Here is a 27868-nt window from a genome sequence, read left to right on the forward strand (position 1 = left end):
GCTTTTAATTCGGATGACTTAATGACATTAAAATAGTGGGGTTTTTTTGTTTTGGGACTTTTTGGGGGGTGGGGCGCGGTCTGGTTTGGTGTGACGTTAAATTATATTTTTAAAAGTGGAAGTAAGTCTAGGTTATCAAGCCCGACAGCCTTTTATAATACAAACCGTTAAATATACATATTTAATTTTTAAAATTCTAACAGTTTGGTTTAAGGTGTCGGCATGTTTGTCGAGCTACTCTGTGCGTAATGAGTCATTATAATTAGGCTATCAAGCCCGACAGCCTTTTATAATACAAACCGTTAAATATATATATTTAATTTTAAAAATTCTAACAGTTTGGTCGAGCTACTCTGTACGTATGTCGTTTTTTTTTTTAATTTTAATACCACTTTTAATCCAAACAATTTCATTTATTTAACGCACATTAGAGAATATTCTGTCACAATAGTAGTTTCGTTAGAGTATTTTGTTTATATCGACTAATAAAAGGGGAATTGAAACGATTAAACATACATTATGCAAGCACAAAATCTGCTTATTGCAGGTCTTTCTTCAGGTCTGAAATGTTATCTAAACTATTAATTAAACATTAATCAGCTTATCCAGATCATAATCAACACTCGATGTCATCGCTAGCCTGCGAAATGTACTAGATTAGGATCCGATATGTTGCTCAACATTCATTCATGATTAAATCATGAAATGGATAATCGAGACTATATTTTTTTATCGTGCCGACTTTATTAATGATGATCGAGGCTAGGTCGAAACTTAAGTCGCTAAATTCTCGGTTCAGAATGGATCAATTTGACTGAAACTTTCAGCAAATGGCCTTTACATTATCTAGTTTTTAACTATTATAGTGAGAAGTGTCAGCTCTTTATCTTATTTCCCATAAATTATTTTCAAGAAAATGAATGTATTGTATTCAAATAATGTACTTAATTATGTAATAATAACATTGTTTTCTTTTTGAAATATGTAAATGATCTGGATTGTTGTGTCTTAAAGTAAAATGATCCAAACCTATTCCATTCATTTATTTTCATAGTGAGGTTCAATTTGTTTGCATTTATTTGGTTTTTCTATCGGAAAAACTTTGAAATAACACATAATGTTAATCTTGGCCTCGATGTTCATGGGTAGACACGAATTGTTCTTTAGTTCACTGGCGTTCAATGACAAAATCGATGACGTCATGAAATCAATAGAAAATAATGAAAACTTTAGATGGTCAAAACTCTCATTTTGATATATCGATTTAACTAATTTTAGACGAATATCCTCTTTGATAAAACTATTTAGTTTTCTCTTGTGTATTGTATGAAAGTCTGTATCATTGGCTCAACGCACGTGCATTATTTAAATAAGACGTAACTGGTTGGGGCAGAATGGTGCCTTTTACTCATTTTAATACCCATTTACACTAAATAGGAAATATATTTTACCTACAAATACTTCAAACGTCTTTATTCATTTTTCTAATACATAAAAAAAAAATGTTTTAGAATTTAATTTGTCGGAGGAAAAAAGTTAATATTGGGGACTCATTAAGTCGCATCGATGTCATCCTTATCAGTGACTGTAGAGGCCTAGCGAAACTTCACTTCTGATCAGTGTGCTTTCGTTGCCGTAAGCACTGACAAGATTATTAAATTGTCCCTATAAATAATTCAAAATTAAAACGGTACTGTACAGTTTTATCGTTCGTATGAAGCAAAACTTAAATGTATACCGGAATTAAAATAACCTTGACCTAGATTTTCTGATTGGAAAGTTCTGCAGATTAAAATATAAGATTTGTTTAGCAATGTGGGGTCTTTGTGTCTAGTTCACCTGAACTCAATAAAGCTGGCACAGGAAAAAACTGGACAATCTATCTACCAGCTCTGTGGGGATCAAACATAGATCCACAAGAGAGAAAAAGAAATACTGGTTTAATTCCTACTTGTCTTCATCAATGGGTTAGAAATGAAATTAAATGGGGTTTGAGGTCCTACTGTAGTGCTCCGACTAGGCTAATGAAGGCTAGGTCAATCAAGATAGGCATGCAACATACAGTGTGCTATGAGGAAAATTTTGCCTGGACAGTGGCACTATGACCTACACTTATATCGAATTACATCTGCCAAGGGATCTTTTACTTGCACACCAATGTGTATGTGGGACCTACACATACACATTGGTGTGCAAGTAAAAGGAAATCAAGACGGGAAATCCCAATGAACTTTCTCAGGCAATTCCGATGGCCCAACCCGCAACCTCCAGACTAACGGCCGGAGTCTTACTCACTTAGCCACCGTGGCTCCCCCATCAATGCGTTACTTAATGAAGATAAGCATATGTCACATTCAGTGTACTAGGCAGAAATTTGACCAGACAGCTGCACCTACTCTTTGTCAAATTCTATCAGGAGCACACTGGTGGCCCTTGTGTTTGTCTCTATCCTAACTAGGAACACTTTTACCTTGCCCTAACCCTTGCCCCATTCTGCACCAATGACATGAGAAAACCATGCTAGAAAATCCTGATTAAAAACAGGACTTCCTGGTTGTTAAGCCAGCGTCATACTCACTGAACACCTGTGATTCTTAGAAGTTGGGTCATTTCGGGACTAAGAAATGTCAAATCTTTATTTCAATAATTCGTTGGTACACAAGCGTCTATTGCAGTGTGAATAAAGTTGAGAACATGGTGAAATCCCCTGAAGTTAGATAACCAACCCACTATTTGACTTGCACAAGCGTGGGCTTGAAACCACAACTTGAATCAATGACAGATCTAATGATCTAAACATAGACAAGTTAGTCCTTCAGAGATAAAAATAATTCTTTAATTGTAAATTATCTACTAAACACAAGATACAGCTAAGAATGTTTCATCTTTTTAATTTTCATCTTTGATTTTGTGTGTGATATAAATATGTTTGACATATATGTACAATGATTTTATAAAACAGGTGGTTTTGTTAATAAATGTCTAATTAATAGTTTATATAACATTTCTTGATTTTTCTTTTTGAACACTTTGGTCAGATAATCCACAAATTTATTGCTTTCACCAAGAGAGTTGAGGAAATCGGCATGAATTTTGTTTTCTTTATCAACTAATTTCTCTATATCTGTTTTCTTATTTTCTAATTTAGCTTGTACTTCCATTATCTACAAATCATAAACATTGATAACAAGGGTTGCTATGTCAACAATCAATTTAAAATTTCATTATTAGTAGATTCCCGTTTTAAATCATTCATTTAATCTTCGTAAATACTAACTACGGCTTTATGAATTCTTTGTGAGGGATAATTTTGAAGGTTTATTAAGGTTTAATGTCATATGTACTTTTAATACTAATGTATAAAGGTAATCAGTACCCTTTCTCTATTGTAAATTGTATGCGTAAGGGTGAGTTTTGCCCAAACTACAAAGTTTCTGACTACTTTTCATTCATGCTCTAAACTACCAAGGGATATATTACTGGCACTATCCACTAATTCATCATAAATATTGGATCCAAGAAAAATACAATTTGATATTATCACTCGACTGATGTGAAAATAAAACCAGATTTGTTTTATAAAAAGAAATCTACCTTTGTCTGCATGTCTAATTTTTCTTGTTGTTTATTGGATACTTTGTCAGCTAAAATTTATTCCCGTTTCTCATATTCTTTCTGAAAATAGATAGAATAATAATCAAATAAAATGGGGTTCAACGTCCTACTGTTCTGCTCCGAGAAGACGGACATAGGGCATACAGTGGGCTGCGAGGGCAATTTTGCCTAGGCAGCGGCACTATGACCTACCCATATATCGAATTCTACCTGCCAAGGGATCTTTTACGTGCACGCCAATGTGTACAAAGGACTTCGTTTTTTCGTCCCATCTAAATGACAACACAGATGTCCTTGTCAGGTCCTCCGTCCTGCACCACTGACAAGGGGAAACCACGAAAAATCCTGATGAACTTTCTCGGCCAATGCATGGATCGAACACGCGACCTCCGAGCTAGCGGGCCAGTGTCTTACACACTTAGCCACCTTGGTTCCTGCATAATAAACAAACTGGTATCATAAGACTAAGAATACATGATAGATATTCATATTAAGCATTCTATTATTAAACATTGTATTATATTCAGTTATGTATATTTTGTATTGGGTAAGTTTTATATATTTAATAAATCATTTTTATAGTTGGTACAATGTTTATAGATAAAATGTTGACATCAAATATCTAACAATATAGAAGCTTATTGTTAAACAAAAATACAAAATTTATCAGTTATTTGCATCTATAAATTACAAATAACTCTTGAAGGATTACTGAAACATGAAAATTTTATTTCTGGGTGAGATGTGTCAACTAGTTTAGTTATCAATATGTGTGTGATTACTAACCCAGGAACCACTTCAGTGAGATACAGCAGAGATCAATTATTGGAGTTCAGAGACCAAAACACTTTGGATTCAAATTAACAGTTTTTAGAATCAATCCCAAAAACTGTTTTGAGTCACAAACCATTAAGAAGGAAATCTGATCAATAATAATAGTACGAGAGAGAGAGAGAGAGAGAGAGAGAGAGAGAGAGGGAGGGGTTTAACATCCACTCAACACAAACTAGGTCATTTCGGGACTAACATGATTCAACTTTATTTCAATAATTCGCTTGCGCGCAGGGATCTTTACCAGTGGAGAAAACCCACGATGTTGTAAAGGCGACCAAACTCCTTGTCACGTAAAACCGGAGAATCGAAACCACGCCAGTTGACTCAATGACAGACCTTATGATACAGCGCGCACACGTTAACCTCCCAATAATATATGGAATGCTCGGTCGATGAACGGAAAGATAGGAGCACTGACGGCCTCCATGATAACGAACTGAGAAGAACGAAACCCTTGTTTATGCGGACTTATCTTCCTCGATCTGGGTACACCGCCCTACATGTTCCGCGCTATAAGCAGATAGGTGGCGGCATTGTCATCCTGGTCAGAACTAATCTGAAGTTTAAAAGGAATACTGGAATTCAAATCGTTTGACATAATGGATGTAAATATTTACGTTGATAGCACCATGATACACGCTGTAACTATTTATATACCCCCATACTCTAAACAACATAAAGTGAAAGTACAAATTTCTTATTGGAATTTGGTACACTATTAGAAAGTATCATTCTTTCTCCTGGTTATCTAATGATCGTTGGTGATTTCAATATACACGTGGATCACCCATCTACGGTGGCTGATTTGGGACAAAAATATAATAATAGCTCGAAATACGATCGCGCCACTTGCGCCAGGGTAAATTAGGCAGTGATCAGTTCCTACATATGAAATAAATAAACTTGAATCAGACCTGGGCTTCTAGATACCAGGAATGTCAGTCTCTCCTAGCAAAAGTCTGTAACCTCGATATATACAATTATTGATTCGTATAATAACATGCGATATACTCCCCACTTGGAAGGGGGTAAATATTAACGGGAAATATTTTTTTGCATGTCCCAAAGGTCACATCTATTGTACGAAAAATGCCGTCGAAATCATGTGAATTAGATCCTAAGCCTATTGAATTGGTAAAGAACTGTATTGATGAATTGGCACCTGAATTATTACGAATATTTAATACATCGTTTGAATCTGGGATTTTCTCCGCCAACGGTAAAGCTGCCGTTGTCCGCCTCCCTCATTAAAAAAACTTGGACTAGATCCTAACACGCTGTACAATTATCGACCAGTTTCCAATTGCTGTTTCCTAGACAAGTTCCGCGAAAAGTGTTTTTTTTTAGCAAGGATTGGGCAACAGCCATGACCTATATTAAACTCCTCTCCCTGTCAGATATAGATACATGTATTTACATTGGAGAAATAAATAATCAATGATTACGGTGAGTGTGTTATTGTTGTCTCTGGCATGGATCTACATTTGAGAAATACACAAACAATGTACAAGGTGTTCGCATATTGCGTCAAACTTGTCAACAGTTTTTATAAATAATTTGTACATTTATACATAGCTATAGAAATGGAATGAAATGAGGTTTAACGTCCTAGCGTGTCCACAACCTTGGTGTTACATACTTTTACTTGTAGCGATGATATATTTAAACGATTTTTATAATCCGATAAAAAGTGTGACCTCTAGAGGACAACAAGCTAAAATCGCGATTTTGTCGTACAATCAGGGGCCATAATTCAGGAATTCTGAATATGTACAGAATATACAACTGGTGGTGGTTTTTTCTTTGATGTGTTATATCATATATCAACCTGTTATGACGTCATCATAGGTCGATACACTCGGTTCATATCATTAACCGCTGATGACGTTGATGATAGAAATAGTACAAAGATCAGAGAAATATTTTTTTTATTCTTAATTTGATGGTACAGTTTGTAGCATTCTGCACCGGAATAGACGGCGTAGTTATCGGCATATTTAGATGGGTTATTCATGTCTAAGTTATCTTTCAGAAGGTTCTTTTCGTCCACATTTCTATTATTTCTCCGCATACTCCAAGACTTGAAAGTATTTATAGCCCACGAGTTCCTTTGTAAATTTTGAGTACAGTCCACTTTTCGTAGACCGTGAAATCCTTCTCTGAACAAAACTTTCACTGTTCACTGTCAGAATTATCGGAAAAGATTGTCTTTTGATCCAAATTTTTGTCCAGCCTTTGACAAGCAACTAGTAGATCCTCGTCGTAATTTACATTCACATATATTCCACCGTCGAGATGTTGGCTAAAAAGAATTGATTTTTCGTCTAATAACGCATTACTATCCATTGTGATTTTGCCTTCAATTCAATTAAACCTAATGGCGACAGTATAAACAATGCATTAACGTGATAAGTTCGATAATTAAGTTATTTGGTGGAAACTATCGAGCAATTATCCAGATGTGACGTCATCCTTTGATGTTGGCGTACCATTATTTCCAATAATACACGGGCAACTTCCCAATCGTACATTATCTATACTAGATGAAATATTAGACTCGCTTGACGTATCTCATTGAAAAGCACGTGCGGGACAATGTGTGTATTTTAAGTTGTTTTATGGTCTCGAGCTAAAGACATTGCGTAATATATTACCATTAAACTATACATACAAAAGATATTATTATTATTATTTTTCTGAACACGAACCACTACCTTCTCTCGGAAGGAACAGTACTACCATCTCCATATTTCAGTACGTGATCCTAGTTATTTCACATCTCTACATATGGTGGGTATTGTACACCACGCGGAATACTTACATTTTAAAAACTATACCCCTACATTTTAAGGTGATCGGATATAGGGTCAAACTTGTCAACAATTTTTATTAAACATGCATTATGCAAGAGTCTGTTCTTAGGCCTGAAATATGGACCGGATCATAGAAATTAAACAAGGTTTACTTAAGTGTTGTGAACGTACAGTTATGGAGGCTGATACCGTCCGAAACATTTGTATTGCGAGCGCTTCGGGTAATACGTCAGAAAAACTGATAACGATTTACCACGATTTAGACAAAAATTATGAATGGGATCATGATGTAGAAATTAAACAAGGTTTAGCCAAGTGTTTTGAACGTACAGTTATGGAGGCTGCTATCCGTCTGTTACAATTGGAGAGCGTGCGTCACAAAAACTGATAAACATTTACAAACTATTTAGGGGGTTGCCACCTAATCGAATCAACATCGGACAAGGGGTGGATGATGAGTTGATAAACATGCCTACACAATCCTAATTAAGTGCCTTGCAAATTCCTGATAGGGTGACTACTTTATACACCCAAACTACCATGAATGTCTTCAATATAATTTCAGGTTTAGGTTCCTTTAATGTGGCACTTAATAAACCAACATGGCAAAGTTCAACATATAGAAGTGGCGTTTCATCTAGAGTTGTAGATGGTAATACTTATCAGTGGTGGTCTGGTGGAAGTTGTACGTCCACTAATAACAAGAAAGCAAGAGAATGGTTGTGTGTTGATCTAAAACAGAGTTTTGATATCAGTAGTATGAAGATATTTAACAGAATAGATGGGGGTACGTAAGATTATAACTAAATGGGACTGCCACATTCAATAGAGCATAGTAACGACTTCTCAGTTTACCTTTTGAAACTTAATGCCTGAAAGCAGAATGATATCTGATGATTAAATATTAGAACAATAGTTTACAATATATCCAGTTCAATCAACACAATTTTTACTTTGTTGTTTTTAGATGTGGAAATAGATGTAACTGATTGATTAAAAAACAAAGCATTTGTTTCATAAAACATGATATTAAGTTTGTTAAGTTATTGCTCCTGCAATGACGGTCCTTTGTAAGTGTTGTAAGATCCATAGTCTTAAATTCCCACCCAATTTATTGGTTAAAATATGCCGAATAAGATTTGTGGATGTTTCAATTACTTTAAAAGTGTTGATATTATTATTAATAGAGTGGGTTAAACAAATAGTAAATGTGGCAAGGATATAATTTCTGATTATTTTCAGCATTATCACATTATTATTACATACATTTCATATTGTTTTTAAATTGTTGTTAAATGTGATACAAGCCCCACTGAGTGAGTTACATACAATTCATATTGTTTCCAGGTACTAACAACATCAAAGGATTTGAAGTTAGATTGAGTTCAACTGGTAACTGTGATGAAGGAGGTTTTATTTCAGCTACAGCATGTTATAAAGATCATACATCAACAGGACAATCTATTTATACCATAGACAGATGTAATCAACCATCTGTACCATCATTATCGGCTAGATTTGTTTTTGTTTCAATAAAACGTCAATATTTATACATATGTGAACTACAAATATTCACAGGTAAGTATATTACTGATTCAACAGTTTGCCAGTTTTGGAATAGGATAAGATAAGCAACAATTAGCAATCTTATTTCCGAGTAAGGGAATCTACTATATAGACACAACGGCACGAACGTATTAGATATTCTACAAAACGTATTAGCCCTGGCTTTACCAAATAAATGAGAACTTATATTCTAGAAAAGGTAGGCAGCATTCGTCGCGTCACCATTTGATCAAAATTAGGAGCCATGAATATGACAAATAGTAGATGATTAATATTTGGAGGATTAAAACGCTCTGAGGTGATGGGTTTCGCAGGAAGGTTCGTAGCAACAACAGGTCTAAACAGCATAAAGCCCCATCAAACTGTTTCGATTTTTGTGTCCGAATAACACCGATTACACATACAAAATCAGACTTATTGGCTTTACGACATTTTGTATACACAATTTTCAAAAGCCTTCCTCGTCGACTTCTCCTGTGACAATACAAGACTACATTACGCCTGTGGGAACAACTAATTACGACTGTTCAAGCTGAATTCCACGAGCAAAAACCTAGCATAACGTAATGACGTCATATCATAGCAGTCGTGCTCACAAATACCTAGAACCAAAGCCGTATGTATGTAAATAATGTTGCGACAACTGTGAAGCCAGAAATTTCCTATGACGTCATGAAAATATGACGTCAGGTGTACAAAGACGCCATCTTGGGTCCCAAGTATTTGTACCTACTCACTATCTATTTTATGGTCTAGCATACTGTTGTGTCGAAGATGGCTGCCCCATACATTTTTTAAACGAAGAGTATAGCTGAACAAACTATTATTATTATTATGCAACAAAAAAGCGAACATGATTGTTATAATATAGTCTAATTCATAAGAAAATGAAATGAAAGATACACCAGATAAAAGCGCTATTAAATATCTTTAACTTGCATACGCTTTTAAAAATCAGATTTTTTGTCCAGACGGGTAAAGTGAACAATGAAATTTAAATAGTAATTTGGGAGATAAAACCTTTTTGCCTTCTAGACTTCAGAGACTAGAAAGAAATTTAGTTTAACGTCCACTCGACACAAACTAGGTAATTTCGGGACTAACATGGTTCAGTTTTATTTCAATAATTCACTTGATTGATGAGAGGAAACTGGGGGGCTCGGAGAAAACCCACGAGGTTGGACAGGCGACCCTACTCCTTGTCTCGTACAAGCGGGGAATCGAAACCGCGCCACCTGACTCCATGACATGTCATAGGTCTAATAAACGTATTAATGGCCGGTAATTTAAATTGTAGGCCCTGTTTTTTTTAGTAGTAGTTGCGCTTCGATGTAAACCAAATTATTCCTTGCATTCTTTATCGCATGCTATCTAGTATTTTCGTAATTTTAGAATTACATGTAGATGTGATTTTTAAAGGATTAAATTTTAAATAGTAAGCTTTACTGTCTGTAGTTGCACATGTTCTTTTAACATTCTATAGTTTTTGTAAAAACAAATAAAATCTACAAACACAATAATAGGCCTTCAGTCTACCGAATAAAATAAATTTAGATTCATATGTTATCATTAAAAGCAATTGAAAAAGAATCATGTGCGAGGGAACTAACTATATTTTCTGAAGAATCTGTTGTATTCTGGCAAAAGGATAATGGACAAGCTTAATTTTTTCTATGATTGTTTATCGAAAAATGTTATTCTATCTATGTAGGCCTACAATTACTTGTGGTAAACAAAGTGTTAAGTTTATGGTATCTGAAATATACCTTTCCAATTTTTTTAAAAATATTATTTTGCTCAATTTTCAGTTGCAATAAGCTTTTAATAAAACAGTAAGCCTAATACTGTTATGCTATTAAAAATCACATTTCCCCTTTTACTGGTAGGCCTTAATCCGACCAATAAAATACATGTATTTACTGAAGCACTATCACTAATTTTAAACCATTCAGTAATTCAAAATAATTTTAATTTACTCGGTGATTATCTAGTAATAGTATGCTGTATGGTTAACTTCAGTTTGTATGGCAGATAATTCCATAATAGTACACAGCATAAATTAAATTTTCTTTTTCAAAATAATCAGTTGACAAAAAAATCGCAAAAATAAAAGTAACTCTGAACACAGATCAGACCTAATGAGATAGATATCTAGAGCAAACTTCATATTTATAATAATTCAATATATTCTTGTGCAGTAGTGTAAAATTGACAATTTCATAGTATTAGGTGGCCTATAAAGGCCGTCAAAACAATACATGACACCCAGAGCAATATGCAAAATATTCATTCTCAAGTTGTTTTGGGTTTATACTTGTTTGTAAAAAGAGAAACCAATCAACTCAAAAAATGTTTATTGAAAAATGTTATAGGCCTATTTAAAATAGAATTTCAATATCTTTAATTATTTTACTTTTTAAAAATGAAAGCCTACGCCCTACATTAATTAATAGAACAAAAATCATAAAAGCACACGGCGAGTCAACGTTGGATCCAAAGGTATTTTATCTTGGAAAACAACCAACGGCTCAAATCTGTTTATTGGAAAACATTATATGCCTATTTGAAATTCAATTTTAATATTCTTAAATTACTATTTTATATTTTAATGAAAGCTTACTTTATTAACATAACATATATACGAGAAGCACACAGTCAGAGGCGTAGCCGTGAAATACATGTTGGGGGGGGGGGCGCAACCCTAACCCCTAACCCTAACCCTAACCCATTTTTAAAACCCCTAAAAAATATAAACAAACACCATGTGGCCATGCTGTCTACCAAGACACCGCGTGCAAAGCATTATGGTTACGTTGTTGGCTGAGCGGGCGATAAATATTTGGTTTAGGCGATAATGTTTTTGGGTACCTACATGCGATTCACTCTGATAAGTGGCAGAAAAAAATTAACAAAATATTACTGACACTGACAGGCTAACTAGACACAATTTTATGGAACACAGTTACGTTTCACTTCACACATGTTTCCAGGATGAAATGAAATGAAATGGGGTTTAACGTCCTACTGTTCTGCTCCTAACCTGGGCTAATGAAGACGGGCATACGCCATACAGTGTGTGCTATGAGGGAAATTTTGCCCGGACAGCGGCACTTCGGCCTACTCTTATATCGAATTCCAACTGCCAAGGGATCTTTTACGTGCACGCCAATGTGTACACGGGACCTCGGTTTTTCGTCCCATCCGAACGACTAGACAGCTTTCCTTGTCAGCCCCTCCGTCCTGCATCACTGACAAGGGAGAACCACGCCGGAAAATCTGGATGAACTTTCTCGGCCAATGCAGGGATCGAACACCCGACCTACATTTCAAATCTAGGAATGGAAACAACAGGTATTTGGTGGAATAGTTTCAAATTTAATAAAGCCTCGTAAAAATCGACAATAATTTACGGCCTTGAATAAACCAATTCGTAAACCGTCACAAATGCCGTCTCTCGTCTCAGTCTCACTTCATTAATTCCGGGCCGTACCACGCTTTATGCATGTTTTAGAAATATGAATCATGTTTTATAAATTCCCGAAACACACACACAACTAACATATTATGATTGTATGTGATAATTCTCAGTAGTTTTGTTACCGAAAATACTATAAAACTACGAAATTAAAGAGATTTAGTTCATCGATATAGATATCGTAACGTCGTTGAGCGAACTGTCAGTGTGTGTTTATTACAGACAATTCACAAGATGCATTGCGCGTCGCTGTGTTTCTATGAGCGGTAATGCGAGTCGCCACTCTATGTATTTTTACTCTGTGACGACGTAATGACGTGTTATCATAGCAGTCGGATAGGGCCGATAAGTAAATCCCGCAAAATTGCGAGATTTCACGAGAAATTGGACTTCCGGTGACATGTGTGAATATCACGCAATTTTGTTAGCCTGATAATGTTGAAAATGAAAGCAAGCGAGTGAATTGGGTTAAATATTTATTCATTTGTGCCTTACTCCAAACAATGTTGTGATCTTCGCTCACCAGTTACTATTTATATGAAAAACAATGCCATAAATTATGCAAGAGGGAGAGTTGTGGAGATTTATTAGCTGTAAAAATGACCGAGCGGAATCTCTCACCCGTATTCCAGCACCCGGATTCGAGATCTAGTTAGCAGAAATAATTCTTAGCGTACTCCAGCACGCCGATTCGAGATCAAGTTGGCAGACATATATTCTCTAACCGTATTCCAGCACCATGATTCGAGATCAAGTTAGCAGACATATTCTCACCGTATTCCAGCACACGGATTCAAGATCAAATTAGCAGACATATTCTTTCACCGTATTCCAGTAAGCCCACGTATTCCTAGCGCCAAGAAAAACCTAGATATAATTATCACGAAACTAATTGTTACCTTTATATTAGAAAATAAAATTTTAAAACATATTAATGCAAAGTATTATGTAATAGATCCCCCGATCCCCCCCCCCCCCCACACCCCTAAATGTACTATTACCGTAAACATACTAAAATATCGCACAATAGGCTAACTGAGCATGCAAAAAGTACCCCAACCAGCTTTGGTGGGAAAATGTTTTTTGTTTTACGGAATCAAGAGATGAATAAACTACTGGAATCCAAAATTTCAGAAGGCTCCTATGTTGGTGTTTCGAGATATATTACCGTAAACATATTAAACATATGGGGGAATCGGGATGGGGTAGGCTGACTGCATGCGCACACAACAACTTCTAAACTAGCATTGGTGGCTTCAATATCTTTATTTCACCAACTGGACAGGTACATAATGCATGTACAAGCCAAATTTCATTAACTTTCTATGTAGGCGTATCGAGTTATACCACCGCAAAGTTCCTAGCACCCGGATTCGAGGCGGAGTTTGTGGGTTCAATAAACAACGGGCACGCCCACGCTGCGTCAAAAAACGACCCAAACCATCTTTGGTGGGTAAATGGTTTTTATTTCACCAAATCAAGGGATGAATAAACTACTAGAATACAAAATCTCAGAAGGTTCCTATGCTGGCGTTTCGAGATATATTACCGTAAACATACTAAAAAATATTGGGGAATCGGGTTAGGGTAGGGTGACTGCGCACGCAATAACTTCTAAACTAGCTTTGGTGGCTTCAATATTTTTATTTCACCAACTGGACAGTTGTATAGGGCATGCACATGCTAAATTTCATTAACTTTCTATGTTGGCTTATCGAGTTATACCACCGCAAATTTCCTAGCACCCGGATTCGAGGTGGAGTTTGTGGGTTCAATGAACAAGGGGTACGCCCACGCTGCATCAAAAAACGACCCAAACCGGCTTTGGTGGGAAAATGTTTTTTATTTCACGAAATCAAGGGATGAATAAACTATTAGAATACAAAATTTCAGAAGGGTCCTATGTTGGCGTTTCGAGATATATTACCGTAAACATACTAAACATATGTGGAGAATCGGGTTAATGTAGGCTCACTACGCACGTAATAACTTCTAAACTAGCTTTGGTGGCTTCAATACCTTTATTTCACCAACTGGACAGTTGCATAGGCCATGAACAGGCCAAAATAATTTCATTAACTTTCTATGTTGGCGTATAGAGTTATACCACCGCAAAGTTCCTAGCACCTGGATTCGAGGTGGAGTTTGTGGGTTCAATAAACAGCGGGTACGCCCACGCTGCATCAAAAAACGACCCAAACCAGCTTTGGTGGGAAAATGTTTTTTATTTCTCGAAATCAAGGGATGAATAGACTATTAGAATACAAAATTTCAGAAGGCTCCTATGTTGGCGTTTCGAGATATATTACCGTAAACATACTAAACATATGGGGAGAATCAGGTTAGGGTAGGCTCACTACGCACGTAATAACTTCTAAACTAGTATTGGTGGCTTCAATATCTTTATTTCACTAAATCGACAGATGAATAAGGTATGCACATGCTAAATTTCATTAACTTTCTATGTTGGCGCATCGAGTTATACCACCGCAAATTTCCTAGCAACAGGATTCGAGGTGGAGTTTGTGGGTTCAATAAACAACGGGCACGCCCACGTTGCGTAAAAAACGACCCAAACCAGCTTTGGTGGGAAACTGTTTGTTATTTCACGGAATCAAGGGATGAATAAACCATACCCGTTGTACCCGTTGTTTATTGAACCCACAAACTTTGACTCGAATCCGGGTGCTAGGAACTTTGCGGTGGTATAACTCGATACGCCATCATAGAAAGTTAACGAAATTCGGCATGTGCATACCTTATTCATCTTTGGATTTAGTGAAAAAAGATATTGAAGCCACGAAAGCTAGTTTAGAAGTTATAACGTGCGGAGTGAGCCTACACTAACCTGATTTTCCCCATATGTTTACGGTAATATATCTCGAAACGCCAGCATAGGAACCTTCTCAAATTTTGGATTCTAGTAGTTAATTCATCCCTTGATTCCATGAAATAACAAACATTTTCCCACCAAAGCTGGTTTGGGTCGTTTTTTGATGCAGCGTGGGCGTGCCCGTTGTTTATTGAACCAGTAATATATGTTTACGGTAATATATCTCGAAACGCCAGCATAGGAACCTACTGAAATTTTGTATTCTTATGCTTTATTCATCCCTTGATTCCGTGAAATAACAAACATTTTCCCACCAAAGCTGGTTTGGTTCCTTTTTGATGCAGCGTGGGCGTACCCGTTGTTTATTGAACCCACAAACTCCACCTCGAATCCGGGTGCTAGGAACTTTGCGGTGGTATAACTCGATACGCCAACATAGAAAGTTAATGAAATTCGGCATGTACATGGCCTATGCAACTGTCCAGTTTGCGAAATAAAAATATTGAAGCCACCAAAGCTAGTTTAGAAGTTATTACGTCTGCAGTTAGCCTACCCTAACCCGATTCTCCAATATGTTTAGTATGTTTACGGTGATATATTTCGAAACGCCAGCATAGGAACCTTCTGAAATTTTGTATTCTAGTAGTGTATTCATTCTTGATTCCGTGAAATAAAAAACATTTTACCACCAAAGCTGGTTTGGGTCGTTTTTTGACGCAGCGTGGGCGTGCCCGTTGTTTATTGAACCTACAAACTCCTCCTCGAATCCGGGTGCTAGGAACTTTGCGGTGGTATAACTCGATACGCCAACATGGAAAGTTAATGAAATTCGGCATGTGCATACCTTATTCATCTGCCGATTTAATAAAATAAAGATATTGAAGGCACCAAAGCTAGTTTAGAAGTAATTACGTGCGCAGTCAGCCTACCCTAACCCGATTCTCCAATATTTTTAGTATGTTTACGGTAATATAGGAGCCTTCTGAAATTTTGTATTCTAATAGTTTATTCATCCCTTGATTCCGTGAAATAACAAACATTTTCCCATCAAAGCTGGTTTGGGTCGTTTTTTGACGCAGCGTGGGCGTCCCTGTTGTTTATTGAACCCACAAACTCCACCTTGAATCCGGGTGCTAGGAACTTTGCGGTGGTATAACTCGATACGCCAACATAGAAAGTTAATGAAATTCGGCATGTGCATATCTTATTCATCTGTTGATTTAGTGAAATAAAGATATTGAAGCCACCAAAGCTAGTTTAGAAGTTATTGCGTGCGTTGTGAGTCTACCCTAACCTGATTTCCCCAATATGTTTAGTATGTTTACGGTAATATCTCGAAATTCCAGCATAGAAGCCTTCTGAAGTTTTGTATTCTAGTAGTTTATTCATCCCTTGATTCCGTGAAATAACATTTTCCCATCAAAGCTGATTGGGTACTTTTTGATGCAAAATGGACGTACCCCTTTTTTGCATCCTCAGTTAGCCTAGTGTGCGATATTTTAGTATGTTTACGGTAATAGTACATTTTGGGGTGTGGGGTATGATCGGGGGATCTATTACATAATACTTTGCATTAATATGTTTTAAAATTTTATTTTCTAATATAAAGGTAATTATTTTCGTGATAATTATATCTAGGTTTTTCTTGGCGTAGGAATACGTGGGCTTTCTTGATCTCGAATCCGAGTGCTGGAAATGGAATACGGTGAGAGAATAATATTATGTCTGCTAACTTGATCTCGAATGCGGGTGGAATACGGTGAAAGAATATGTCTGCTAATTTGATCTCGAATCCGCGTGCTGGAATACGGTGAGAGAATATGTCTGCTAACTTGATCTCGAATCCGGGTGCTGGAATACGGTTAGAGAATATGTGTGCTGGAGTACGCTGAGAATTATGTCTGCTAACTAGATCTCGAATCCGGGTGCTGGGCGCTGGCCTACGATAAAACTCCGTTGAGTCCTTAAGCAGGTATGTTGAAAATCCATTATCATTAGTTAGGACTATAATTTGTACAATCTAGTCATCGTCCCATATTTGAAAAAATATAAATCAAGCGATTGAAAAATAATAATGTAGTGACTGGTTAATACTGGGAACAATTGCCAGAAAAACATCGAGCGGCTTACACTTACGAAAATACCAAACACTATTGTTTACTGTATTCATTCACGTATAATATACATGTATTACGGATTGTCTTTTAACAATGAATAATCCAACTTCTTTTTTGTTCAGTGTAAATTTTAATTCTGTTTCATCTTATTTCTAATATTAAGACGAAAAATGTCTACTTTGTTGTCGCTTTACATTTTAAGCATGAAAGTCAAACAAATTTAGAATTTTGATACTTCTACTTAGCAACCATCATTATGACGTCGTTTGGTGTCACCACCGTGTGATCGGGACCATTATGTTGATAACAACGACTCGCTCTTCGTCAGGTTGAATGGTTTGTTTAGCTTGTATTTGAAATAGTATTTGCAAACCATATCACGTTCGATGTTGTTTTCAATTTCAACATCGATTCCCCGGTTCGGCGGTTGTACGTGACAAGGAGTAGTCTGGCCTGTCCAACCTCGTTGTTTTTCCCCGGGTCCTCCTGTTTCCTCCCACTGCTAGACCCCTCCTCGCAAGTGAATTATTGAAATAAAATTGAACCAAGTATATGTTAGTAACGAAATGGCCTAGTTTGTGTAAAAGTCAATTTCTATTACAGATAGCTCTCATGTGTACATGTATTCAGTAAACTTCAAAAATTATCCATTTTGAATTGAATTTGACTCGCACCCCCCCCCCCGCCCCCTTTATGATGGCATAAAACCATTTATTGTAACTTTAATACACAGATTACAATTTTCAAAAAAATTTGGGGGACACTAGAGATTTATTCATATAATATATTTTCACATTTAGTCACATTTATCAATTAGTTCATGAAATATTAAAGTGGAATTCCATAAATAGGTCACATAACCCCTTCAAATGGCAAAATGTATTGAGCTGAAACTTTCCGACAAGTTATGGGGGCTATTTCTTTAATTTGTCTATCAACAGGTATCCTGCGAAATCTCAGAATTTTCCTTTAATTTAAAGAACATTTCTTTTTGCCTTTAAATGTAGGTAAGACTTGCATGTACGTACATGTAAATCGAACATTTTACAATGCAACACTATTGAATTTATGTGTATGTAGCTCTGTGTCCCTTTTAAATTTAAACCTACACTAGCAAATGTATGATATTACTACCATACTGTAACAAGAAACGTATTAGGCTACATAAATGCATTGTTAAGTTAAATTTATCCAACCATTGGCAATGAAATCTAAACATGTAGCCTACACAGTGAATGTAAATATGTCATACTTTATTTTTGACATGTAATTTGTAAAGTTTCTCTTTGATCATGTAAATTACCAAACGTGTGAAACATTTCTTGCCTTATAAATCTATACAAATTTAAAGTGCAATGTGAATGCAACTATGGTATATTTTCTTGAGCCAATTTTCGAAAACACAAAAAGTTTAGTTTTACACAGTTTGAACCATAAGGATAAGGATAGATCAGCATAGTAATGTCTTTGGATTTTGTGGGTCTATTATATTGCAGATGTAAATACACATATAAGCTTTCAAATCTACAACTATTCACATTTCAAATTTATTATTTCCATTAAAAAACAAGATAGGTTGCCAGGCAACGAAACATACGCCCACAGCAGCTAAATCGTCCGGGCAGTCAACAAGAGTTGTCGCTTATTTTTACATTTTTGGGTAATGAAACATTTATAATACACTAAAATCTGATTAAGAGTAACAACTCATTAAGTAATTATCAGAAAATCATTAGAACTTGTTTGTTTTTTTATAAAGTTCTGCCCCATGCTAACGTTGAGTATACAAAACATTTAATATCATGGATTTAGCTGTTCAAGTTATCAAAATTCAATGAAAATCAATATACTTGTTCGTCTCAAGACCTTAAACTGTGTATCAATCCGAAGTCAATCAGATGATAACTTTAGCCTCTAGAGAGTCACAAGATTTGTCAAAGTGATCAAGCCCATAACACTGGCAGTAATTATATCAGAAATCGCTGAAAATCAATAGGCTTCTTCGTCTCATGACCTTAAACACTGTGTATAAATTTAAAGTCAATCGGATATTAACTTTAGCCTCTAGGGCGTCCACAAGATTTTTTGAAGTGATCAGGGCCATAACTCTGGCAGTAATTATCGGAAATCGCTGAAAATCAGTAGGCTTCTTCGACTCATGACCTTAAACACTGTGTATAATTTTAAAGTCAATCAGATATTAACGTTTGCCTCTAGAGCGTCCAAATGATTTTTTGAAGTGATCAAGGGCCATAACTCTGGCAGTAATTATCAGAAATCGCTGAAAATCAATAGGTTTCTTAGTCCCATGACCTTAAACACTGTGTATAAATTTAAAGTCAATCGGGTAATAACTTTAGCCTCTAGAGCGTCCACAAGCAATTGTGGACGCTGGACGGATGGACGGGGGCGACGACAATATACGACCACATTTCAATGTGGGCGTATAAAAATTAATTATTTCGATCTGATTCGCAGACCGACAAATGTTCTTGATAGTCTATGAGAAATGAACTTGGTGCCATTCCAAACTTAGGCTTCCTTTCAAACATGTTTGCTTGTAGCTTCCATAATATTTACAATGCTACCTCAAATTTAGAAAATTGAAATGGAATAAAATTAAGAATATTTGACTGAAAAGCAGCTCCACAACCTACGCTTATTTCGAATGCCAAATGTCATTGGTTCTTTTACGTGCATGCCAGCAGACCCTTGATTTTTCATCCCATCAGAATGACTAGACATTGTTCCTAGCCGAACGCGCCGTCCTGCACCACTGACAAAAGGTGGAGCTAAAAATTTTCTCGAACACCGGAATCGAACTCAAAATTTCCTTGTGAGGTTTAACGTCCTACTTTTCTGCGCCAAACTGGGCTAATGAAGATGGGCATACATGGGATCATTTACGTGTACGCCAATGTGTAGACGGGACCTCGGTTTATCGTCCCATCCGAACGAATAGACAGCTGTCCTTGTCAGACCCTCCGTCCTGCACCACTGACAAGGGGAAACCATACTGGAAAATGTCGAACTTTCTCGGCCAACACCGGGATCGAACCTGTGACCTGTGTCTTACTCACTGAGCCACAGTGGTTCCCCAATCATGTTAGATAATTACATGATGGCACTGTTATACAGGGAAAGGAATCATGTTAGAAGTATTCCTTTCCCTATATAACAGTGCCATAATATAATTACTGCTAAGGTAAGTGGATGGTGCTAAGTATGCCTAACTTGTGTTAGAATTCTGTCACAATTAGAACCGTATATGTCTGCCTACCTTTAACAGAACACCAAATTCTATTTAATTCTGGTTTTACCTGTCACAAACGTTTTTCCCTTTTCATTCACCTCAGGAAAAAAATGTATTAAAAATCAGACAAATGTGCTGCCATATAATTTAAGATCTTGCATATCCTGTGTCCTCATTGATTTTTTTTTTGATAGTTGATCACTGTTTTAGAAATAAGTTGGCCTATATCATGAGGACTAGTATTATCTTATTTTTACAAATCTTCACAAACAGCTGTGAGATATCCTGACTGCATATTTTTTTTTTTGACAGCTGATCACCCTTTTTTTTTAGAAACATATAGGCCTATATCACAAGGCCTAGTATTATTTTAAATTTAGTTTACCGATCTTCATAAAATGCTGTGAGAATTCTGCCTGCATATTGTGACCTTTTTTTTTGACAGTTGATAACGGTTTTTAGAAATAGGTAGGCATATATCATGAGGCCTAGTAGGCCTATATTATTTTAACTTTACAAATCCTCACAAAATGCAGGGAGATATTCTGCCTGCTTATCGGGACTTGTTGGGTAGCTGTTTTTTTTTAAAATAGGTAGATCTAGGCCTAGATCATGAGGCCTAATATTTAAACTTTACAAATCTTCACAAAATGCAAAATCTTTATGAGGCCTAGAGTATTATTGTATTTTTTACAAATCTTCGGAAAATGCTATGAGATCGGCCTGTCAAGTAAAACCATCAAATGCAAAAAGGTACTAAATTATGCCTAAGAAAAAATTAAATATTTTAATATTCGTCCATATTCTTTATTTGACAAATTTACCTATACTTCTTGAATCAGAACACCTTGCACGTGTGCTAGTACCGGCGTTTGTCGCCAATCCTCGCGGCGCTAAAAACTTGAATATTTCCCCCATCAATCTGCTGAAATAAGACACACGGTAAACTTATAGAGTTTTTAACTTGTCGAAAAATTCAAGGGAGATCATGATACGTGAGCGTACGTAGTCAAGTTTTTTAATTTTTTTTTATTTTAAAACAACCGTAGGCCTACTACTACACTAGACTTATAGCATATTATCCAAGTTGGCATTGTTGGTACTTGGGATTACCACCTATGTGAATAATTCTTTAATTTATATAACCATCAAGACATTAAAAATGAGAATTTTCACCAAGCATGAACTCGGATTCCCCACCAAACTTATATATTTAATTAATTTTGGTCTCCGTCACTCTCTCCAACAGCTCTTGATTGGAGAAAGTCTAGTAGTTTTCCTGGTTTGCTAAATTTTGAAGGAAGCGTCCTCTCGCCTCGAGTGCTTGTCCCCTTCCCAAAGTCCTTGGTCCGCAATTTCGTATAAATCGCTCGGATCCGATATTTGGCATAAATTGTCCGGGTCTGTCACTTCGCATATATCGCTCGGGTCCGTTATTTCTCATAAATTGCTCGGTTGCATTTTCGGCATTTTCGTGGCCGGAAATGATCCACTTCCATCCTTTCCACTAACGCCGCTGGGGGTGCCTGTTGGCCCGTACGCGTAATGTACCTCTTCATGAAATCCTGTTACTGTGTGGCGATCAACGCTGCGTCCTGTAAAGTGCGTGGGCACTTCCGCCATTGTTCATAGTATAGCTGTTTATCAGCTATACCGCCCGTAAACGCTAGCACCATGTGGGTCTGTACGTCCGGATTTCCCACGTTTGAGTATGCTAGATGCGCTGTTGCTAGAATTCGAGCGGAAAATTGTTGAACGTTTTCTTCTCGCTTTTGTTTTAAATTTCTCATGGACGAAATTATGTCCATTTTGTCTGACGTTTCGTCAAAACGAGGTGTCAGTTCTGCTTTCATCTCCTCCCTGCTAATTGCGGGATTGTCGGTTAAAAAGCGTTCTATAAAATCGCTTACCCCACCTCTGGCTGTGTGGTAAGCGCACTCTCGTATGGCTCCCCTGGAAAGGCCTTTAATTATTGCGTATTTTTCTAATGTTTTTACCCATGATCGAAATTTTCTCGGGCTACCCTCTTAGGGATCTACGAGAGTAGAAATATCGCCATAGTTGTAATTATCGTGTGCACTATTCGATGCCTCGGTTTGTGCGGCTGTTTGAGTCGCAACCTGTGTTGTCAGGGCGCCTACTGTATTTGATAATTCCCCAACTTCGTTTTTGAGTTGCCCTACGTTTCCGTTTAGTTCATTTAGAATTGCCTCTGCCATTTTTAGTGTCACGAATTATTTACCTTATTTATGTATTTCGTCGTCCTGTCTTCATCTTGTTATGCTGGATTTGATATATCCTATACTGATCTAACGGCACCAATTACACCTCTATGTAGTACGGGAGGGTGTAAGAATAATAAACCAGGTTCTTTATAACATAGGATATATCTTTAATAGCGACCTTTACAGTAATAATGCATTCAATAGTAATAGTGCTTCACGTCGTGTGTGTGGCCGTCAGTCCTCTTACTCGTCTGTTCTGGTATTTGCCTCTGGTTGCCTGCTGTAGTGAATACCTTGGTCCGCAGCTCGGTACTGTCGAATCTATCCGATTTCTGGTACCAGGTCAATTCGCTTATCTCGATGCCCGGAGGACATCCGGTGGTCATTAAAAAAATTGCGGTCGAGATCAAAAGGCGAGTTTAAAAGTTTCGAGGTCTAAAACAATAGGTAAGCCAGAGGCTTATCTACTTATCTACTAATATATACATTAAAGGGACTATCCCTTATTTGAACAGAGTCTCAAAAATCAAAGTCTGAGTATGTATGAAATTTAAACGTCAAAATATAGAGGACTGGTTTATTGACTTTATCTCAAAATTTCAGCTCAAAATTTTGAGTCGTTTGGACGTGACCGTCAAAACTGCTTATCCGGACACGTAACCCTTTTAAGATTTCGGGTCAATTTTTTCGTTGGAGACCTGATAATCGATTCCCGTTCATTGAGAGGTCTATACAGTGAATGACCCAAATGCTTTACTTGATAACGAAAGGCAAATTTCACCTACACATTATTTTTATACAAAAAATGTCTGGTTTTATCTAGACACCACATAATACAGCTTGGGACACTGGTCTCCATTATCAGATGAAGACTGACGGGTTTCAGTTATTTAAAAACTTATCAAAAATATTGAGTTAGTTGCTTGGCCCTTAGGTAGAGGATTTTAAGGGATTTTAAAACAAAATAAAACAGTTTTATTGTCCAAAATATTATCGGGATTAGCCCTTTAAATAGATTGCCTGGACAATGGTTTGATCGACATTGAGTTATCTTAAATATAAAGTACGAATGTACGACTATTTTACACGGAAAGTCAATCAAACACAACATGAATTTAAATGGAGTTTAAAGACATACTGTTCTGCTCCGACTGACAGGGCTAATGAAGACGGGCATACGCTATACGGTGTGCTATGGGGAAAATTTTGCCCGTACAGCGGCGCTACGACCTACTCTTATATCGAATTCCAACTACAAAATGGATATTTTACGTGTATGCCAATGTGTACACGGGACCTCGGTGTTTCGTCTCAACCGGACGACTATATGTTGTTCCTTTGTCCTGCATCGGAAGAGGGATCCATCACGGAAAATCTGGATGAACTTTCTCCGCCAACGCAGGGAGAGACGGACAGACATAGAAACAATAGGTCATTTCCGGACTAACATATGGTTCAATTGTATTTAAATAATTCACTTGCGGGTGTGGGTATTTAGCAGTGGGAGGAAACTGGACTACCCAGAGAAACCTCCCGATGTTGGACAGGCGACCCCAGTCCTTGCCAGGGAGAAGCGGGGAATCGAAATCAGGCCACTTCACTCAATGACCGACCTTCTGATTCAACGCACACGCGTTAACCATTAAATCCCCCCCGCCCAGGTTAGTAAGAAAACGTCTTAATCACTGAGTCACCAGGGCCCCACACATAAAAGAAAAAAAAGATAACAATTACTTACCTCTTTGACACGGAGACATTTTTCCTTCTTCCCACGTCCTTATACAATCTTGAAATGATTCCGGCCCTGTAAATTCTTCACACCTGTAGAAAAAAAAATTACATGTAACAGTGCTTACTTTATACCTAATTATATACAAATATACGGTGTGTTTTAAAAGTCTCTTTTTTTAAAAGAAAAATAATAATAATACGAGAGGAAATAAATGAAAATTTTGTAATTTTTCTTTTAATATAAGAAAAAAATTAAATAATGGGGTACTTTTGAAACACATTGTATATATGCTTGCGTTTACATACAAAAAAGGTGGACTTAAAAAATGCATTAAAACCACACGTATTTAATTCATCCCATCTTTATATAATGGGTAAATGTGAGAATAGTCATATATAAACTAATATAGCTATAGTGGCGAATCCCGAATAACGTGCAGTACTTTATTCGGGATTCGGCAATAAAACAGGTGATTGCTGGAGATGACTGCCCCGTGCACTCTAACAAACCTGTCAGCACCCTACTCGCTTGTGAAACGGTCGTCTCCGTGCTAATCGCTCACCCAACGAGGAAATGGTCGGTTGCAAGATAGATCGTTCTGTTTTAGTGGCGAATCCCGAATAACGAGCCAACTTCACGTTGCCTCTAAGCAAAGGTTTTCAAGAGCTACAAATATTTGATTGCTAAATGGCAACAGAAAAACGAAGATATCAAATACACTGCCGGTTAACTAAAACCACAAACAAAACATATTTAAGAATACCAGTTGACCAAGGGCTACTTTGATTCTATTTTAATGTACAAAGCCGATAATAATATTTACATGTATGGTTACAACCTAAATACATGTAATCTATGTTTATAGGAGTTAAAAATTTAAAACATTCGTGAGTTTATTACCAAAATTCTGAATTCAAGATCAAGCACCCAGGGATAAAGGCAGGGGTGTATGTAGGGATTGTGTGAGTTTTATAAAGGAGCCAAAAGAAAGATGGAAACTCAAATATCCTCCTGGGTGTTACTTGATATTCATAATTATAGTCTGTTTACAGTTAAAACGAATAACTAGGCAGCATGTCTAACACTATAGAAATCATTAAGGGTATTAGGGTCATCACTGACATATTGTCCTAGGGTTAAATTCGATATGCTAATAACGAATAAGGAGATAGCTAGCCCACTTATTGCCGAATAGTGAGCATCACTATGAAGTATCCCTCAGCGACATAAAATACAGAAAAATGGCTTCTAGCTGAAAACTGTCCAGAATTTTATTCCAGCAGCGAATAACGATATGCATATAATTCGCTTTTAATCTAGTTATCCGGAATACAAATTTGACGATGCTTCGTCTAGAAATTATTTGGCTGTGTTTTATGCTATCGGGGGATACTTGACATCCATCATCCTAGTGATGGCTAGCTTCATATTTGAATCCCAAATATCAAGTTGAATAACAAATAATGAAGTAGTGTGTCCATCGTTATTCGCCAATAACGAAGTAGGTCACCTCGTTATTCCCCGTTTGAATAACAATCTTTGTTGTTTATCGACAATACATCATTTAACCCGTTTTAGGCTGCTAGGAGATAATTGGCAATATATTATTCTATTGTTGTCTAGTGATCGTTTTGAATTAAATCCTGAAATATCCTCATTAAAGATACATGAACACCTTCATATGTGAATCCCGAATAACGAGGTGAAACAAGAAAAACAAAGGAGGTATGACAAGACATTTTTGAAAAAATTGATATCATGTGGAACTCCTGTGGTGAAAATTTTGTGGAATGTGGTACTACACAGGCCCCGAGGGAGGTCTGAGAAGAAATATTTGAAAAAATTGATATTTTTTCTAAGTCCAATATCTTGTGGAAGTCTTGTGGTGAAAAACACCACAGACCCAAAACACTCTATCAAAATTATTCTAAGACGAATATTTTGTGGAATGTGGTACTACACAGACACATAGGGAGGTATGAGAAGAAAATTTTGAAAAAATGGATATTTTTTCTTAGTCCAATATCTTGTGGAACTCTTGTGGTGAAAAACACCACAGACCCAAAACACTTTATCAAACTTTTTCTAAGTCGAAAATCGTGTGGAATGTGGTACTACACAGGCACATAGGGAGGTCTGAGAAGAATATTTTGAAAAATAATTTTTTTTTCTAAATACAATCTCTTGTGGAACTCTTGTGGTGAAAACCATCACAGACCCAAAACACTCTATGAATATTATTTTAATTCGAAAGTCTTGTGGAATGTATTTATTTTCAGAAACCCAGTATCTTGTGGAACTCTTGTGTTGAAAAGTTCCACACAAATGCCCCCAAACCGTGCCATAGATGCAAAAATGACACTGTATATCGACAAAAGTCCAAAATGGTCATAATCGGAACGTTCTGCATACGTATAAAGCATATGTAGAGAGCTATTTTTCAAAGTGGCAATATTTGAACTAAGGATGTTTACTGTTAACCAATATCTGGTATTGGTGCTTCTAGAGTGAAAATAATTCATATTAGTAAAATAACAGTTACTCCTGAATTTAATATCCCAGGTTTTTTGTTTACATACCGTCATCACTTTTTGCCAGTTAGAATAAAGCTCCCTGGTGCAGCTATTTATAAGGAAGTCGCCCCTCGATATCACTTCGGTGCAAGCGGACGTAAAATACAACTAACTTATACACACACTCTGTATCAATAAGGGGAATTTAATGCTGATAAGTGTGATTTAGGTTTTTGGTTGTTATCTGAGACTAAAAGACTGTTTTGTCCCATTCGGAAAACTGTTTTTTTTTTTATTATTCCATTTACAATTCGTGTAGATCTCCGAATCTATAACATATAGAGTTCTGAATATTGATTTTTCCATGTTTTAAACAGATAGTACTATTACGAAAGTTGTGAAGAAACCGGAAGTGGTGTAAATCTTTAACGTGCACGAAAATTGAAAACCAGCCCTAATTATGTCAATTCCCAACCGGTTTTCGAAAAAATTATATTTTTGTACAGCTGGGGATATTGCGGATGCGATAACGGCCGAATTGAGATGCCATATAGTTCTCATTTTCTTCAAAATTTGAAAATTTACAAAAATGGTTATTTCTTGGAATTTTGAGTTTTCAATTACATATTTGGATTGCCGTCGTCTGTTCGATTCTACCGATCTAGGATTATCATGATGTGAATTGTTCTACTCTATTTTTAATGCGCATGCAAAGAACGTGTCAATATCTGAGTTATGTAAGTGTTTGTGTGTTGTTGTTCTTTTTTTTTGGGGGGGGGGGGAGTGGTGGGGATAGACTTTGTCATGCAGTTATCGTTTTTTTAAATGTTGCCGTAATATTTACAATAATCGACGGATTTTAACATTTGGTACATTTTGACATAGCTGAAGA

At 36.6% G+C, this 27868-nt stretch overlaps 1 protein-coding gene across 4 annotated transcripts in view; it reads left to right on the forward strand.

Annotated features, from left to right (window-relative positions):
- Nucleotides 1-27868, forward strand: part of LOC130012935 (uncharacterized) — a 54568-nt gene that overhangs the window by 14474 nt on the left and 12226 nt on the right. For 3 of the 4 annotated variants that reach the window (XM_056101128.1, XM_056101131.1, XM_056101129.1), the window contains exons 2-3: nucleotides 7828-8049; nucleotides 8610-8840. In XM_056101128.1, the coding sequence (XP_055957103.1) occupies nucleotides 7828-8049; nucleotides 8610-8840 (453 nt within the window). The remainder of the gene's footprint in view (nucleotides 1-7827; nucleotides 8050-8609; nucleotides 8841-27868) is intronic. The other variant, XM_056101130.1, reaches the window with a different exon arrangement.

The sequence above is a fragment of the Patella vulgata genome, chromosome 5 (genome assembly GCF_932274485.2).
Source record: "Patella vulgata chromosome 5, xgPatVulg1.2, whole genome shotgun sequence".
NCBI lineage: Eukaryota > Metazoa > Mollusca > Gastropoda > Patellidae > Patella > Patella vulgata.